The sequence below is a fragment of the Mustela erminea genome, chromosome 3, assembly GCF_009829155.1.
Source record: "Mustela erminea isolate mMusErm1 chromosome 3, mMusErm1.Pri, whole genome shotgun sequence".
Taxonomy (NCBI): domain Eukaryota; kingdom Metazoa; phylum Chordata; class Mammalia; order Carnivora; family Mustelidae; genus Mustela; species Mustela erminea.
Genome location: NC_045616.1, coordinates 163,930,917 through 163,948,996, shown reverse-complemented (window position 1 = coordinate 163,948,996; position 18,080 = coordinate 163,930,917). Strand labels below are relative to the sequence as shown.

At 57.7% G+C, this 18,080-nt stretch overlaps 1 protein-coding gene across 5 annotated transcripts in view; it reads left to right on the top strand.

The window, feature by feature from the left end:
• The window catches only part of CEP72 (centrosomal protein 72), a 32,046-nt gene extending 16,067 nt beyond the window's left edge, over nucleotides 1-15,979 (top strand). For 3 of the 5 annotated variants that reach the window (XM_032337855.1, XM_032337853.1, XM_032337852.1), the window contains 7 exons: nucleotides 1,083-1,265; nucleotides 1,513-1,814; nucleotides 3,969-4,107; nucleotides 5,251-5,444; nucleotides 11,327-11,453; nucleotides 13,803-13,914; nucleotides 15,313-15,979. In XM_032337855.1, the coding sequence (XP_032193746.1) occupies nucleotides 1,083-1,265; nucleotides 1,513-1,814; nucleotides 3,969-4,107; nucleotides 5,251-5,444; nucleotides 11,327-11,453; nucleotides 13,803-13,914; nucleotides 15,313-15,460 (1,205 nt within the window). In that variant the 3' untranslated portion in view covers nucleotides 15,461-15,979. Of the gene's footprint in view, nucleotides 1-1,082; nucleotides 1,266-1,512; nucleotides 1,815-3,968; nucleotides 4,108-5,250; nucleotides 5,445-11,326; nucleotides 11,454-13,802; nucleotides 13,915-15,312 lie in introns of those variants that run through there. The other 2 variants (XM_032337854.1, XM_032337856.1) reach the window with 2 other exon arrangements.
• The last annotated feature ends 2,101 nt before the right edge of the window (nucleotides 15,980-18,080 follow it).

Below are 18,080 nucleotides of genomic sequence, written 5' to 3'. Positions count from 1 at the left end.
GAATATATAGTTCTGCACGTGTGGCTGTTCAAACGGTCCTTCCTCGGGTAGACCACGATTTTACTTACAGGCAGACCCGGAAATTCAGAGTAGACGGGTGAAGTGTCCTGTGGTTGGTGACACTGGTGTCCGTCCCCACCGCGAGGGATGTTCACTTGGCTTAAGAGACGTGTGGTGCTCAGCCGGCCAGGTTCAGGGCTTTAGACCCAACACGGACGTCGGGAGGTCTTTGCGGCATGCGGGCTTCTCCACAGGCTTTGCTCGGGGCCTCCCTTTTCCACCAGGCCTTGTGTATGTGCGCCAGCTCCGTTCCTTCTGTTGCGAGTTTCTGAGAAATTTTCCTGAAGACAGCAGGTTAAGGCATTAATTTGGGCTAGAATCCCAGGACTCCCCGGCTGACACGAGGACCTCTGCCCGGTGGGTGTCCTCGCCAGCTCGTCGCGGTCAGTCTTTTCAGGTGTGGCCCCCCCGGGCGCGTGGTCGGGCCTCCTCGCCGTTCCCACGCACACTTCCCTGAAGACCGCTGCGGGGACGCTTCTGCTCCCATCTGTTCCCCTCCGGGTTTCTCTTCTTCGTCTTGGGTCAGAAGAGTTCTTTCTCTGTGGTTCTCTTCGTGCAAGACCTTTCTCAGCTGTAAGTGCCGCAGCCTCCCCTTCTCCAGCCCGCCTTGTGTGTGCCCGACTGCGCTCGAAGAGAAGCGGCTCTCGCCGTCCAGCTTGTGCGTTCTGTTCTCTCTGTGGTTTGTGCTTTCTGGTGTGCGCTTGCTTTGCAGGAGATCTCCGTCTGCCCACGCCTGTGAAGAGGCTGCCTTCTCAGTCGGAAACTGTGGCACACCCGTTGATTCTGTTGACGAGCCTCTCTGCGTTCGGCCGGTGTTGGGTCGCTTGTCGCGTCTGCGTGCTGGCGTGGCGCCGACCTCCTCCCGCAGTCGCGCCGTCCGTGCTAAGGCCAGGCGGGGCGAGTCCACCTGCACTGTCCCTTTTTCTTGTTTAGTTGGGTCCCAGATAGCTGTCACACGCTGTCAGAAGGTAAAGATGGAATTTCTGATGAAATAAAACTTCGAATGTTTTTTAACAAAATAGAATCCAGACATCTGTTGAGCCCTCGGTCAGCACAGCCTCAGTGTGGGGACTCCATCAGGGCGGGCCATGAGAAGAGGAAGGGCAGCTCTCGAGGCTGTGGTCCAGAAAAGAGGCTTCAGGACCAGTGCTGGGGGGAGCCGCCCCCGCAGTGTGGACAGCACGTGCACTTCACCCCACACCCGGGTGAGCAGTCCCGCGCTTCCAGCCCCTTCTCCTATAAGCCTTTGTAATTCCCAAATGCTAGATTTTTCCTCACTTTTTTGTTGTGCATGTTAAGGTACTTTCGGGTGGGTTGTCCGTGTGCGTGTGCATGTATGCACGCATGCACCCGGGCACACACGCACGCACGATCACCTTTTTCAGTGCAGGCACTGGTCGCTGCGGCCAGAGAACTTGGTCTGCTGAGGGCTGCGTTCTGCCTCCCTTACAGTTTCCGCAGACATGGAGGACTCGACCCTTTCTCAGAAGTCCAGTTTGTCAGCACAGAAGGGGTTAAATCCATTGCCCGCTCCTGGGAAGTGCAGAAAGCGAAGACCGCCTGGCCGGAGACCCCAGGCTCCCGCAGACCAGGAGGGCCTGAGACACCTGCAGAGGCCGACCGTTTCGTCGAGCCCCGAGGAGACGCTGAGCCGGCAGAGTGGCTCGGAGGGCCGGAGCGCAAGGACCTTGTCTCCCTCAGAGGTGTCGGAGCCCGAGGACGAGGAGCCCTGCGGCAGGAGCAGCACCGGAGAGGTGAGCGCGGCAGCCGCGCGGGACTGGGTGGTGAGGCGGGGCTGCTGTAGCCCTTCTGTGCTCCCTCGCCGGCCCCCGCCAGAGAAGCTTGTGCACTGGTCTCCCCGCAGCACCGCGACATCGTGGTCTGTCGCAGGTGTGCTTCCGGGCTCCATGGCCCCTCCCGCCGCCCTCGGCGCTTTGAGGCGAGAGTGTAGGCACAGGCAAGGGGCGATTGTTCTGCGCTTGTCTCAGAGGCGGAGTCCGGCCTCTTGGCCAGGGCGCCGTCAAGGGTCCTGGTGTGGCGGTGTCCTGCATGTGCATCCTGTGGTTTTCCAAAGGCCTCATCCTGCGTAAGGACGGAGAGTCCTTCCAGCCTCTCAGTGACCCAGAGCCACGTGGGCGCTGACTTGGCTGCCGTTGTCCCTGGGTTTGTTGGAGACAGAGGCATGAAGTGCTGGGAATTGGGGCCCCCCACGGGCGGCGCAGAGCAGACTGTGGCACGGCGGTCTGGCCCGTCACTGCTTTAGCAGACATGAGGAGCTGGCCTCCCGCAGGGTTGGTTAGGGGAGCGATTTTGCTTCCTGTGGTCGGTCCTGAGTTGCAAACAGGGAGAAAAATCAGGAGAGCCATCACTTAACTGATCGAGTTCTGGCCACGGGGCCGGTTGTTACAGGGGTCATGGTTTGGCCCCCTGGCTGGTTGCTGTAGGTCGAGGGTCAGAAGGCTGCTCTCCTAGACGGTCTGGTCATGGCCTGTACGGTCAGTCTCTCACTGTCTGGATTGAAGACTGGAAAGGAAGAAAAATGAGGCTCTCTTTGAGATAGGAACATGCCTGGGCCCTTCCAGTGCCCCAGAGGCCTGGCCTCCCTCTCTGCCCAGTGCAGAGCTTCACCCGGAGAACTCGTGCAGGTGCTGTGGGGACTTTGCGTTTGCAGGCGTCATGGAGTCCTTTGCGGCCTCGTGGAGACCATCCTCACAGCCGGCACTGCCCTGAGCTCCTCAGGTGGCAAACGGAAGCTTGAGTGAGCGCATTGAGGACACTGGCTCTGTCACCCGTGCCTGAGGACAAGTGTCCAGACGTGGCTTCCGAGGGAGGTGTTAGTGCCCGGTGCTCCCTGGGACACTCAGCCTTAGCTTTTTGGGCGAGGGCCAGGCTTTCGTGTCTTCATGCTGCCCCACCCCCCCGTGGGACCTTGGGCAGAGCGTGCTTGCTTGCTCGGCTCTTTCTGGGGGGCCTAGGGTGGGCGGTGGCGGCAGGCGTTGAGGAGCTGTCCCCGCTGGAGTGGCTTTACCTGCCTTGCCTCCTTGCCGGGTCTCTGCTCTTCGGAAGTTCCTCAAGTGGAAAAGCTCTCTGGAGGTTAGCTCACTGTAGAGCCCTAAGTGGGGCTCTCCCCAGCCTTCTGCTTGGAGCTGCTTCCTGGGGACCTGGGACTAACCTGCGTCCCAGCTCTGGGACGGCCCAGAGACAGATGTGAGCTTCTGTGCCCTCCCTTGCCAAATCCCCAGACTCTTAGGAAGTGGGCAGCAGAGCAGAGGCCGTCCCCCTTTCTTTGATAATTTTTCTAAGTTATCCAATTTAATAATTTATCTAAATTTCTAATTTATCTAAATAATTTCTGAAAGGAGGAAAAGCGAGAGACGAAGCGCACGCTCACATGGCCCTGGTGGGATGGGCCTGGGTGGAGTTGGGATGGTCTCTCCTGGCGGCCCTTCTGCCCACATCGTCCTGGCCTGACCGCCATCGGGGCCAGCGTGTGACATCATTACATTCAGGGCTTTCCAGGTGCCCGTGGCTGTTGAGGCCGAGACTGGCTCTGATGGGTCTCCAGCCTCCAGGGGTCCCTGTGGAGTGGTTCGAGAGGGCCCAGAGCAGGCCATTGTGGGAGCTGTCACAGCCTTAGAGCTTAAACCGTGATGTGGATTTCATGACCATCATCTCGGTATGACTCCTTCTCACGGACCCTTTAGTTCCTCCTGGAGCAGGAACATCACCGGAGATGCACATCCTGTGCCGCTCGGCAGCCTGTGGCCCCTGGATGGCCCCGTGCCCCACCTGTCAGTGGGATGCGGGGGTCCGCGTGACGCATGGAGGGCACCAGGAGGGCCTGGGTCAGGGGCTTTGCGTCGGGCAGTAGCTCCTGGTCCAGGATCACGGCTCTCTCTCCATTGCAGGTGGTCCCCAAACTGTCCTCGGCTGTGCCGCCCGGGAAGAAGGCTGCGCTGGAGGTGGCACTTCTGGAGGCGCTCCTTGACCTGGTGGACAGGTACTGGAGCGGCTGCAAGTCCCTGCATGACAATGAGGTGTTCCGGGGTGAGTCGTGAAGAATGGTCCACGCAGACCCGCACTCGGGGCCCCTCCGGGCTGCATTCCATTTGCACATGCTGGTCTTCTGCTGACTTCTCTCTGGGGCCCACACTCTCTTCGCTCCTCCCCGCTGGCCGTCACTGTCCCCACTGCACTGCACGGAGCATCTGGACAGCCTCCCACAAAAGCAACTGGTGGCTTCCGTGGGGTGCGGGACATGAGGGGTGTCGTGCAGGCCTCTGGCTGTTGGTTTTCCCAGCTGCTGGTACCCTGGGGTTTATGGAGATGCCCGGTCACCTGGTTTTGTTGGAGATGCTGTTCACAGATGTTTGACCCTTGTTGTTCTGTTTTATGGAAAGGTTTAGAAGGATCAAAAAGCTACCGCTATTTCTTTTGCACCCTCTGAACATGTGATTGTGTGCAGGGCCCTGGTTTGCTGAGTTTTCACTGGGAATGAGGCACGGGGGGTGGCCCCTTCCCAGGGAGGACTTGGCTTTGCTTCTGCCGGTGTCGGATGCAGGAGTGCACTACGCACCCTTCGTCCGGAATGTGAGATGCCGCCCCCTGGGGTGGCAGTTGTCTCTTTCTCCCATAGCCCGGGGTTCAGCCTTCAGCGTCCCAGAGGGAGCAGGAGCTTGCCGACAGGTCTTTCCTGTCTGTAGACTGTGGGCCCTGCCCGGAGCTGAGCTGTCGTGGCCCTTTAGCTTCTCCTCCTGCAGTCAGGACTCCCCGAGGAGCTGGAGCCCGCGGCTCCTCGTCCCGTAAACCGCACCCTTTCTCCCGGTCGTGCAGCTGCCAGACTGGGTTTGGGGTCCAGGCCAGCAGCAGGCGGTGCTGTGGAAGAGAGCACAGCAGGCCACTAGGTCATCCAGCCAAACTGTCCAGTCATGGCCTTCTCTTCAAGGACACCTTTGCTGTCAAATAAAACTGTTTTCCTGTCTCTCCACCTCCCGTCCGTGATTGGACGAGTGGACATGCAGAGGCCTGAGTGAGGTGCTGTCACTGGTACACGTGTGCCTTTGCCAGGCTCCTTGCTGGTCAGTGTTTCCAAGGCATGTAGTCTGTGTCGTTCAAGATGTATGAACGGATCTCGTTTATGCTTCGTCCTTCCAACATAAACGCCGTCCAACATTTGGTTTTTACTCCTAGCTCAGGCAAGAGATATTTTGTCCTCGGTGCAAGCATTTGCAACGACTCAGGATAGTTCAACAAGTGTGAGCGAAGAAATGAGCTTCCTTAAGCTGGAGAATAAGTCTCTGCAGAAGCGCCTTGCTGAGCAGCAGCGGTACCGCGCGAAGATGGGCGAGCTGGTGTCGGACCTCAGCGAGGCGCGGAAGCAGATGGTAAGGAAGTGCGCCTTCGTGTTACTTCCGTCCGTGCGTGCGTAGGGTAGGGGCACTGTTTCGACACCATGGATAAGAGGAACACTTCCGGGACGCCTGGGTGTATCAGCAGGTTGAGCCTCTGCCTTCTGCTCAGGTCATGATCCTGGGGTCCTGGGATCGAGCCCCGCATCGGGCTCTCTGCTCAGCGGGAAGCCTGCTTCCCCTCTCTCTCTGCCTGCTTATGATCTCTGTCAAATAAAAAAAATCTTTTTAAAAGGTCGGGGGGGACGCTTCTCCTTAGCTGCCATCAGGCCGTAGCAGCAGGGCTCCCAGCCCCCTGCCCCCAGGCACAGCCTCCTGCTGCCTCCCAAACCCTGCACAACCGGGGTGTGAAGATCACAGCTAGCCCCGCCGCTCCTGTGTGAGAGGCCGCGTCGGGGTGAGAGCACAGATGAAGCTGGGCTTGAGGTAGAGATTTTGTGGCCCCGGTGCTCACTGGCCCAGGCTGCCTAGACCACTGGTGAGAAAGGTTCCAGTTAGCTGGGTGATCCTGGGGTCCCTGCCGCGGTCCTGCCTGCACCAGCCCACACAGGCCCCGTGATGTGCTCTTGGACCAGAGGGACTTCCTCCACCAGGTGGTGCCCAAGGGCTGCCAGCGCTGGCACAGCCAAGCCTCCTAGCTGGGCAGGGCTGTCCCTGTCCTTCCTGACCTCAGGATAAGACCGTTACGTCTCAATGCCGTGTTAAAAAAATGGAAAGATCTCGAACAACCTAATTTTATGCCTCGAGGAACTGGAAAAAGAAAAGCGAACTAAACCCCAAAGTTAGCAGGAGGTAGGAAGGAAATTGTGAACATCAGAGCAGAGACGAATCAAATAGAGAATTAGAAAAATAATGGGGGAGAAAAACTAAGTTGAGTTTTTGAAAAAAATACACAAAATCCACAAGCCCTTAGCTAGACTAAGAAAAAAAAGACTTAGAGTCACAAATGAAAGAGGAGACATCACAGGGGACGTCTCAGAAGTAGAGAGGGTCACAAGGAGTGTGACGGGTGCTTGTAAAGGGGGCACACTGGGCAGCCTAGGAAAAAATGGGCAAATTCCTAGAGACCACATCCTGCCAAGACCACATCAAGAAAATGAAGGGTGCACCCGGGTGGCTCAGTTGGCTAAGAGTCGGACTCTTGATTCTGGCTCAGGTCCTGATCTCAGGGTCATGAGGTCAAGCCCCATGTTGGGCTCCATTTGGGATTCTCTCTGTCCCTCGGCCTCTTCCCACTGCTCCTGTGTGTGCACCACTACCCACCCCGCAAAGAAGAAGAAGGAAAGTCTGAATAGACCAATAACAAGAAAGGAAATTGAGCAATAATAAAAAACCTCCCAAAAAAGAAGAGCCCAGAACCAAATGGCTTCACGGCATAATGCTACTGCATATTTCAGGAAAAGTTAATACTCTTTCATAAACGCTTCCCGAAGACGGAAGTAGAGGGAACACTTCCATATCCATTTACGAAGCCAGCATCACCCTGAAAGCAAAAAAGGAAAAACCCCACAAGAAATAGAGGCTAATATCTCTGATGAACATAGTTTAATATGTTCCACAATAAAGTACTAGGAAATCAAATTCAAGAACACATCAAAAAAAGTATATACTACTACCAAGTGGGATTTCCTCCTGGAGCGCAAGGTGGGTTCAAAATGCTCTTTAATGCAGCACATAAACAGAGGGAAGGAGCAGAACTCTACAGTCGTCTCAATGGAAGGGGAAAAGCATTCGACAAAGGTCATCATTCCATCCATGGTAAGAAGTTTCAAGAAAATAGGTAGATAAGAAGGTTTCCTCAACACCCTAAAGGCCACTGAAGACAAGGCCACAGCTATCCTGTGATCGGTGGGGGAAAACCAAACCTTGCTTTCTGAGCTGAGAGCCGCCACGGGACGCACACAAGCACTCCTGTGGGGCCTGCTCAGCCCAGCCCTGGCGGTGGCCGCAAGAGCACGCCGGAGAGGGAGAAGGAGGGTCATCTGTTTGCGGAGGACAGGGTCGCGTGTATGAAAATATCGTTTTAATTTTGAAGATTTTATTTATTTGACAGACAGAGATCACAAGTAGGCAGAGACGGGAAGCAGGGAGCCTGACGTGGGGCTCGATCCTAGGACCCTGAGATCAGGACCTGAGCCAAAGGCAGAGCCTTCACCTGCTGAGCCACGCAGGCTCATATAAAAAAATCTGTATTAAAAAATCTTTTTTTTTTTTTTAAGATTTTATTTATTTATTTGACAGACAGAGATCACAAGTAGGCAGAGAGGCAGGCAGAGAGAGAGAGAGGGAAGCAGGCTTCCTGCGGAGCAGGGACCCCGATGCGGGGCTCGATCCCAGGACCCTGAGATCATGACCCGAGCCGAAGGCAGCAGCCCAAACCACTGAGCCACCCAGGCACCCCTGTATTAAAAAATCTTAAAGCCTCACAACAAAACCACAAAAATGCCTTAGAACTAATAAATGCAGTGACGTTACAGGACACAACATCATAGAGATCAGTTGTTTCTTTATGCCAACAATTTATCTGAAAAGAAAACAACCCTATTTATGATAGCATCAAAAAGAATAAAGGACTTAGGAACACATTTAACCAAGGAGGTTAAAGATCCTAACGCTGAGGACTGTGAGACGCGGATGAAACAGGTCAAGGACTCAAATGGGAGAACATCCCGTGTTCATAGATCGGAGTTACTAGTGTTCGAAGACCCACACTACCGCAGGTGATCTACAGATTCAGTGCAATCCCCAGAAAGATTCCAGTGGCTTTTTTTGCAGAAATCAAAAAGAAATGTAAAATTTAAATAACTATTTTTCTTAGAATTCGCATTCTCCTTTTTCTGTTTTTGTGGAAGGTCTCCAGTGGCCCAAGCGGTCTCTAAAAAAAAAAAACAAAGTGGGAGATCTCCAACTCCCTCATTTCAGATTCTTTTATGAAGGAAGCTCTGGTAAGGAAGCCAGCATGGTTCTGGCGTCAGAACAGACAGGTAGATGACGGAACCGAAATCACCCCATAGATCACTGGGTACCAAGATACACAGCGGGGAGAGGACAGTTTCCTCCGTAAGTGGTGCAGGGGACACTGGGCCCTTAGCACCATCCACAGACGTCAACTCAGAATGGATTAAAGATTTAAATGTAAGACTTGAAAGTATAGAATTTCTAGGGAAAAAAAAAAACTCCACAAAGGCTCCTTGATAGGGTCTTGGCGATGATTTTTTTAATTTGACACCAAAAGTACAGGCAGGAAACGCAACGATGCTTTAACAGGTGAGGGTCTGTCAGAGGAGCTTGTGCCCAGCAGAGGAAGGTGTCCCCCACCTGAAACGGCGGCCTGCGGGCTGGGAGGACACGGCGGCCTGCGGGCTGGGAGGTGTTGCGGAGGGGCTGCGCCCTGGCTGCGGGGACTGACTAGGTCCAGGGCCGTAGCTGCCCGTGCCGGAGCGGGTCTGCGAGTTTGCTGTGACAGTAGCTTCGCGGTACCGTCCTCACCGGGAGAACTGCTTGCTGTGCACACAAAGGGACGGTCACCCGCCTGACTGTGTGGACGCGGCTGGTGCCTGCGCGTCTCCGGCAGCTTTTGTTTCGCGGTCTGTTGGGCCTTGTGCCAGAGAAAGCCCCGTTTGCCTCACCGACCGTCGGGGCTGAGGTCTCGTGTGTGCCATCTGTTTCGTGGGCTCCTCCTTTAAAATGTCACTTCTGGCCGGTTGTGTCCTGTGGGCTGGGACGTCCCCGCCAGCCGGGTCTGAGCGTCCACTGAGCCTCAGGGCGTGTGGGTCGCTGCCCAGCTGGTGACCCCGGAGTGCGGCCCCTTGGCAGCAGCACGTACTACCCGCCGCTCGTGTGGTCGGGAGTCCCAGCGCTGCCAGGCTGTGCGTGCGACTCGGGCTCTAGCCGTCCCGGGGCCGAGGGGGCGGCGGGCCCCTTTGGAGGCTCGATGGAGGCAGGCGACCCCCGAGGCTCACACGCAGGCAGCCTTGGCTCTGTGCACGGGGCCTCTCTTCAGGCCGCTGGCTGCCGGTCAGAGCCCGAGAGCACCGCTCCCGAGAAGGATGGGTCATCGCTGGTGCGTGCTGTGAGGGATAGGGTCTGGTGGGCCCACCCACGTGAGGGGAGCACCTTCGGGCCCTCGGGAGCCGCCTGCCCCAGCCTCTGCGACGGCCGTGTCTGCGGAAGGCGGGAGTGGGAACAGCCGCAGGGTTGCTGCGGTCCGTGCCTCCGGCACGTCTGAGGCTATCTGTATTTTATGACAACAGCCACCTCAGAGATCCCCCACAAAGCTTTGCTTTTACAGAAAAAGATGAAAAGTAAAAACAGTGAAGTGATCTCGGCGGCCTCACCTGGTCTGTAGACACGCGGCGCGCTCTCACGCACCCGAGTGGTGAGCGCGTGTAGAACGGACCGGAGCCCCGTGAGCTTGTCCCGTAATTGCTGTGCAGAACGCCGTTTTCGTGGGCAGTACTGACCCGTGGGACACAGCATGGCCTGTTAACCATGAAAACAAAACACGGCTTTGGGGTTTGGCACAGATGTGTGGCTTACCCCCCGTTTCCCTTACGGGGCTGAGTTTGAGACCGGCGGAATCCGGGCAGACAGGCCCCAGGTGTCTGCTCCGGGTGGTGCAGTGTGACATGGAGGACGAGGCTCCTTGCCTCCGGCGGGGACCCTGAACCCCCGGGCTGCCCCAGAGCCCTGTTCCGTGCCCGTCTGAGAGCCGCCCCAGGGACGCCATCGGGAGCTGCTCCTCGCGGGTTCTGAAGGGCCCTTTGCCAGTCTTGCTTTCCTCCCTGCTGTGAAGACGCAGGTTCTGCGGTCGCGTCTCCTCAGGTCCTGAGGTCCAGGGGACCGGCCTTAGCAGAGGCCTTGCTCCTGAGCCTTCCCGGCGTGGCTCCTGGCAGTGGCGCGGTGCATGCCGGAGTGTGATGGGTCCGTGCTCCTGCCCAGCCTCTGCGAGACCTTCATCGGGCCCAGGCCCCAGCCCCTGCCCTCTAGGAACTCAGCACATTCTGGGGAGACCGGCCATGAGACTCAGCTGGCCAGGCAGAGTGTGTGTGCACACAGAGGGGCCGGTGCACGGGGTGGGCTCTCAGCAGGGAGAAAGAGCGTCACAGTTTCCTGAAAACAAGGGACCCTGTCACCTGAGACTGAGACGCTCGCTCCCCTAGTGGGGATATGCCTGCTGGTTTCTGGGCAAGTGGAGACGCCCCCTGCTCTGGGCAGCAGGTGGTTTTGGGGGCCTGTGTCCCACCAGCTCTCACAGTGGTCTCCGTGACCTTCCCTCCCCTTCAGTCTCCGTGGCGTGCTGGGCATCGCCACCACCTCCGAGGGTGGGAAAGGCAGCCGCTGTCGGCAGCTCCCGCCTGTGCTGAGCACGGCAGGTAGGATCCCATGGGCTTGCGTGCTGAGAACAAGAGCAGAACGGGGCTCCTGCGGGGAGGTGCCTGCCTTGGGGAGCACAGAGCCCTGGGATCTGCCTGTGCTTTTGCCCAAGAAGTGAGCCTAGCAGGACTGCGCAGGGCTGGTGTGCCGCCGGGCTCTTGCTCCTGCTCCTTGAGCCGGGACGGGGAGCCGGGCTGTGGTGGCCACGGGACCTTCCTAGAGGAGCCCGGGCTCTAGCAGCACGTCTCCCTCACCAGAGAAGCTGGGCACACACATGCCCCCGAGGGACCTGTGTCCCCTCTGAGCGACACTGCTGCTCAGCCGGGGGCCACTGATTTCTGTTGTTCACGTTGTGGTTTATCCGTTATGATACGCAGAGGCAAATGGATGTCTGGGGGTCTCAAAAGGTTTCCCTTGATTTTGTGTGTGCGTTTCACTGAATCTGACTCCTCAGTTTCACGTGGGCTGTTCTGTGTCCTTAGGATGACTTGAGACAACGTTTAGACAAGTCTTTGGAGGAGAATAGCAGCTTGAAGGCTCTTTTGTTCAGCCTGAAAAAAGAAGCGAAAAACACAGACGCCACCACCACGTTAAATGTGCAGATCACCGGTGAGTCTGTAGTTCCCTCGCTAGGTTATTTGGTGGAAGGTGTGCGCCCACACCCTCGCTGATAGACTGCATCCACAGCTGCACGACTCAGAACTCGGGTCCAGCAGGTGCTGGGAAGTGCGGCGAGACCCTCTGGCTCCCGAGAGCTGCTCCCGCAGGCCCCGAGCAGGGGCTCCCCCGAGCCTCCGGGGTGGGCCATGGGGGCGGTGGTGTGGCCGACGTGGGGGCCCCCGCCTGCCGCTCAGGGTACCGAGGGCCACACCTCTGCCGCCTGGCCCTCCGAGCGCAGCAGTGGTTCTCTGCGGCCACTGCTCCCGCCGGGCCCACACCACTTCTCCTCCACTGTCTTCACTTCTGTTCCGACGTTTCTCCCACGGAGGGTGCGGAGGTTCCGACTCCGGGGTGTCGAGCGAGGAGCTGCTGGTGCGCGTCTTCTGCGAGCCCGTCTGGCTGTGAACCGCACGGTCCCTCGGATGCTTTCTCTTCCCTGAGGACCGGCCGCTGAGTGGTGTCTGGTTCTTACCTCCCAGGGTCCGAGAACTGCTCATGAAGGGCCTCAGGGCAGGTCTCGCCAGGCGTCCCGCTGGGCTCGGTCACACGGGCACAGCCGCGAACTGGACCGTCGCCCGGGCTGGTCGTCTTGGCGACACGTCCAATTCCGTGCTCCTGTCACGCTCTCCAGGGTTGGGTTGGGATTTTTTTTTTTTAATATTTTATTTATTTGTTTGATAGTGAGAAAGAGAGAGAGAGAGCACACACACAAGTAGGGGAGCAGCAGGCAGAGGGAAAAGCAGGCCTTCTGCTGAGCAGGGAGCCTGATGCGGGGCTTGATCCCAGGACCCTGGAATCATGACCTGAGCCGAAGGCAGACACTTAACGACTGAGCCACCCAGATGCCCCTGGGCACCGGATTTTTTGTCGCCTTTGCTCTAACTTTCAAGCAGACGCTTCTCCTTTCTCGCTGCTCTCTGGCTCCTGGGCTCCCCCTCGCTCGGCCGAGAGCCCAGGCCTCGTGCAGGCAGCTCTGCTCCTCTCCGGCGCTCGCGGCGCGGACTCGCTCTTCAGCTCGTTCTGAAGCCGCCCTCCTTGGTGTCGGTGTCCGGGTGTGACTTCTGCACTGCGAGGACAGCCACTCTGTGCGGGGTCTGGCCTCTGCGGCTGGCCCGCTGGCGCGACTCGCTTCCAGGAGCGGCTCAGGCGGGCTGCGACCCACGCCCAGGCCCTGTCCAGCCGCCCGCTTCTCTCAGCAACCCAACCTGCCCGAGCCGGGCCCCTCACCAGCCTGTCCTCTGCAGCACAAGCCTCTCCTGGGGGCACTGGACGGGTCAGCCTCAAGGGGTCTGGGTGGCAGGGAGCCCCTGGTGTGACTTCTTAGAGGAGGCCGAGCCCCTTCCGTGTCGGCCACGGGTCCCTGGTTGCCCAGCAGGGGTTTCTTCTAAAAATGGGGGACGCTTCGTGGCTGCCCCATTGCTGACCGCCCCTCCCCTCCCACAGATGCGGCCGTCATGCCAGGCTGGCAGCAGTCTCATGCCTCGGTCTTGAGACTGCCTCACCCCAGGGGCAGGAACGTGGCCTATGTGGCTCTGGTTCTGTCATCGAGTCGCTCTCGTGTTGGCCTGGGGGCGGGGGGCCCTGGGGGATGCCGAGACCACGCCATCACTGCCGTCCCCCAGAATCCCGCGGCCCTGTGCTAGAGGTGCCGGCGCGAGAGAGGCCGAGGACGGGGGCCTCGTCCTAGCGCTTTTAGGGCCCCGGCCTCTGCCCTCGGAGCTGCCAGTGTCCTTACTGTTCCTCTGCCGCACCTCCCGCTCCGGCTCTCCTGGACTCTCGTGTGGTTTCCTGCGCATTTATTTGGATCCTGGTTTTGGATTTCACCGCCAATAAAGAATAGATTTCTTTCCCTGTTGAGCTGGAAACTCAGAGACAGAAGTCATGTGGTTGGAATTCAGACACGCTGTGTCACTGATGCACGTGAGACCAGAGTACACATCACAGACATGTGGCCACTGCGGGCCGCTTGTTGCTTGTCCCCAAAGCTGCAGGCCCTCCCCTCGGGCGGAGCCCGCTGCCTGGTGGAAGAGAGGGCTGGAGGCCCTTTCCTGCTGGGAGCGGGTCCCGGAGTGGGGGTCCAGCTGGCACCAGACCCACGTCTGCCCCTACTCCGTGCCCTCCGCAGGACTCTCGGTTCCCCAGGGATCTGGAGGGCAGAGACCCACGGTTGTCTTGGAGCGGCTCACACGAACAGACCTTTTCCAAGCGGCACCCTTGATCCGGCTTCAACTCCGGAGCCGCTGTAGGTTTCAGAACCTGCGGCTGAAGCTCGCTCAGACGTTCCGGCTTTTCTTCCAGGACTGCAGACGAGCGTGAAGAGGCTGTCCGGCGAGATCGTGGAGCTGAAGCAGCATCTGGAGCACTACGACAAGGTCCAGGAGCTCACGCAGATGCTGCAGGAGAGCCACAGGTGCCCGCGCGGGGGGTGCGGCTGGAGGCAGGGCCAGCCCTGGGCGCGCTGGGGCTCGGAGGAGCCCGGCGGGTATCAGCGCGGGTGGGGTTCTGGGCCGCGTGGGTCTCTGCATTGACTGGGAACTTCCCGAGCTTCCCCTTCTTAAGGAAAAGCGAGTCCCCTTGTTGCCACCGTCTTCGGGGAGGTGTGACCGTGAAGTGTGGCCGGGAGAGCTGAGGGGCACAGGAGGCTTGGGTAGATCCCCGGATGTCCTGGTCTGCCCAGAGAGGTTCTTGTCGGTCCCAGAACGTGGAGACTCCCTCTTGAGCCCCGGTTGTGTGCTGCATGGGGAGAAAGGAGCTGGTGGTGTGGGGATGGTCGAGGCAGAACCCCAGACTTATTCAGAGAGTCTGGGCCGGGCAGCGGGCGGAGGCTGGTGCAGGGAGCAGGTGTGCCGCTGGGGGGGGGGGGGGTGAGGACAGGCCGTCTGCACTCCGCGCCGGTGCAGAGCCTGAGCCCGACGCACCCCGGCTCTCCCTCCTCCGGCTGAGGCCACCACGCCTCCCCCAGGCTTGAGTGCAGGGTGGCCATTGGTGGAGCCAGGCCGTGACCTCTCAAGGAGTCAGCCCAGGTTACAGAGGGGAAGGGGCTTCCGAGAGTAGAGCCGCAGCAGAGAGAAGGGAGGGGTGGCCGTCACGGCTGCAGGGAGGGGGCAGTCGAGGCAGAATCGCTCCTAGAACCGGACGGCCCCCAGCTGCGCTGTGGTGGGCTCCCCGTGGACGGAGTCGGCGGGCCAGGGACTGTTTCCTGGTGCCTCCACAGGACGTCTGTCCGTGGGGGTGAGCGTCTGTGGGAAGACGGTCCCTTGTCCCTGCTCACCGGGGCCGAGGGCAGTTTGCAGGTGGCCGAGGGGGTATGTACAGTGCCGCTTCCTTCCTAAGGTGCTTGTCGCGGTAGAAGTGGCTGAAAGCACCACAAGCCCAAGACTGAGTGACACTGTGACACGTTGAATGAGTAGGCCCCTTTACACTGGGCAGGAGCTACAGATACGCCAGACCAGGGTCTGTCTCTGGAGTTAGAACGTTGTTTGCTGACTTGACAGACTCGGGCAGTTTTCTCCCGGACAGTTTTCTCCCGGACAGGCGTGGCCGCAGTGGCGGGGCGGTCCCCCATCGTGGGCTCTGTTCCTCCACATGGCTCAGGGGCCCGGGGGCCTGGGGGCAGGGGTGCGGGTCAGACCCGGCACCACCCTCGCCGGAGGGCACGAGCCGGTAGGAGGAGGCAGGGGGGTATCCACAGCACGGACCTGTGCCCGGCCAGGCGAGCAAGGACGCTGCCGGCCGGGGTGGGGTGGGGGCAGCGGCTGGACTTGGGGAGGGGCTCAGGTGACGTCCCCACCCCCGTGCTTTCCTCCAGCTCCCTGGTCAGCACCAATGAGCACCTCCTGCAGGAGCTGAGCCGGGTGCGGGCGCAGCATGAGGTCGAGGTGGAGCAGCTGCACTGGAGCTACCAGGAGCTCAAGAAGACGCTGGCCCTGTTCCCGCACGGCCGCATCGGCCGCTAGCCCCGGCGCTGCGTGGGCCCTGCCCCGCCCGGCACAGCGGGGCCGCCGGTGCACCCCGTGTGCTTGCTGGCGAGGGCCGGCTCTCCTGCTCGTCGTCACCTTGTGTGTGGAGACGTATTCGGGGCCCATCGCTCAGTTTTCTGACACGTCCGAAGTCAGGATGGGTCGGTCTGTGGGGGAGTCCGCCCGTGGCCGTGCGTGGTGTGGCCTCTGCGAAGGCCGGCGACCAGGGGTGTCACTCCCCAGACTCCAGCGGCTGCTCACGTTTCCTGAAGCACAGCTGATTGTACCCAAAAAGATAATCTAAGCCCTTCACATGTTTTGAGACAAGAAACACTGATATATTTTGAGATCAACATTATTCATTTTTCATAAAATACTTGGAGATAAAGAAAACACCGTATTTTTCTCTCTGACGTAAAAGAGAATGGCGTCTGATGACTAAGTGATTCTGCGTGACACGCAGTCCTTGTTTAATAAACGAATAGATTGTTTTAAAAAGTGGCTTTTTATAAATTATAACTTTTTCTCATTGAATCCTTTCCTAAAATAAGCTAGGCACCAAGTGCAGGGACAAATACGTTCCAAGACGTAATAAAAGGGACACTTAGAGGCCGGGGAAACAGGAGCAGTTCTGTTTGCCGACACGAACGTCCCACACAGAAGTACCTCTGTCGGCCTCTCCCGCCCCGTGTTGCTCTCTTGCTTACGGTGCATTTCAGAAAATTAGAGCGGAACAGGGCAAAATATTAGCTTTTTAGTTTGGAAGCTTCATATCTTGTGTAAATAAATACTTGCTTTCTTTGGTAAAACAGAATAATTTTTTAAAATAGTGCTTAGCTCTCCTAGGAAGAAGAGTGGGCAGGCCTAGAAGTTCGTGCTCGGTGGTGGCCACGTGTGCATCAGGCTCTGCAGCAGGGGCTCGGGGGTCCCGCGTGTCCCTTGGGAAGGGACCTCCTCGGCCCCCACCCTGTCTGGTCCTTGCCGTGTCCTTCAGCGCCAGTTTCTGTAACTCAGCAGGGAAGTATGGCACACCAGCTGTGGTTTTGTGTGGGGTGGGCTTCTGTCATTTTCAGATCTTTTTAAAATTTATTTAAAAGATTTTAGTATTAATCTATTTTAAGGTTAATTAGGTTTCTCTTGTTTGAGTTTCATTGAGCTTCTTAGACCTGTGAGTTCATTTTCACCAGATATGGAGAAGTTTTGGCCACCATTTCTCTACAATTGTTATTTGGCCCAGCCTCCCTCCCGGGACCCCAGTGACACTCAGCCAGACACTTGTGGAGTCCTCAAGCATCCCCGGACTCGGGTCTTGTTTCCCATCTTTGGTTCCTGGCTTCAATTTGGGTCGTCTCTACTGCCCTAAGCTGCATTTAGACCTGTAAATCTAGTGGATTTCTAATTCCAGAAATTAGGAATGTTTTTAGTTCTCAAATTTCACTTGGTTCTTTCCTACTAACTTTCTACGTCCTGTTACATTCGTGTGTCACCTTACTCCTGCCTTCACTGCAAGTGACTGCGGATGGCTCCCGCCGCCGCGGGTCGCGCTGGTGCTCCGCCCGTTGGCAGCGTGATAGTGTCTGTGGGTCCGTGTCTTCAGCACTTTGCTGTGCTCGTTCTCAGGGTGTGTGACCTGTGGTGCTTCTGTAGATGGCCTTTAGCAGGTTAAAGCAGCCCCTCCTGTTGCTAATCTGCTGACATGTTTTCATCGTGAATGGGTTAAGCACAACGTAGTAATGCTGAGTTTCCCTTGCAAGCCTACTTCTGGATTTGGTTAGTATTTTGTATAGAATTTTATGTGGTGGGTACACCACTCCGTGTCTCACTTTTCATTATTTTAGTTCTCTGGGTCTCCACTTGCTCATTTGTAGGGTGAGGACACAGTACCAGGGTGTTGGGAGAAGTACGGGACAGTTACCCTCAGGTCCGAGGACTGGCCTGTCACAGCGAGCGCCGTGCAGTTGTGGGCCCCAACAGCGGTAACTAGTTCTGTCTCCCTGGGGATTTTCACTTCTGCGGCCATCGTCCTCTGAATCTGTGCCGCTACACTGTCCCCAGGAGAAAAGTTGGGCTGTGCATCCTCCCGGCTCTCGGAGAATCTAGGACAGGTTGTCATTCTCTCTTCTCTGAATGGTTGGTGGAACTTGCTGAGGAAGTCAGTTGTGCCTGGAGTTTCCTCTGTGGGAAACCTTGGACTGTCGGTTCGATGTGATTTATGGTTAAAGGTTGTGGCAGAGCCTGTTCCCCTGAGCACCCATCTGCTCCCTCCGTGGGCCAGCAACCCCCCCCCCAGCTGGTTTGAGGCTGTGTGACTCGTTCTGAGTGGGACAGAGAAGAGCTACTGGGCCACGGGGTTGGGGGGCTGCCCTCCCCTTGGCGGCGTTGCTGGCGGTGTCACAAACCAGCAGGCCTGTTTCTCTTCTTTTGGAAGAGATTCCCTCCTTGATCTTGGCTAGACTCCATCTGAGTAAGAAATAAACCTCATTGTGTCCAGCCGCTGAGGTTTGGGGTTTTCTACTTAGTAGTCACTTACCTAAGTCACAGAACAGTGCATGCTTTCCATTTCTGCTGGAGTTTTCATAAGGTCTTGATCGCCAAGATTTTGTTCAGATTGCCTGAT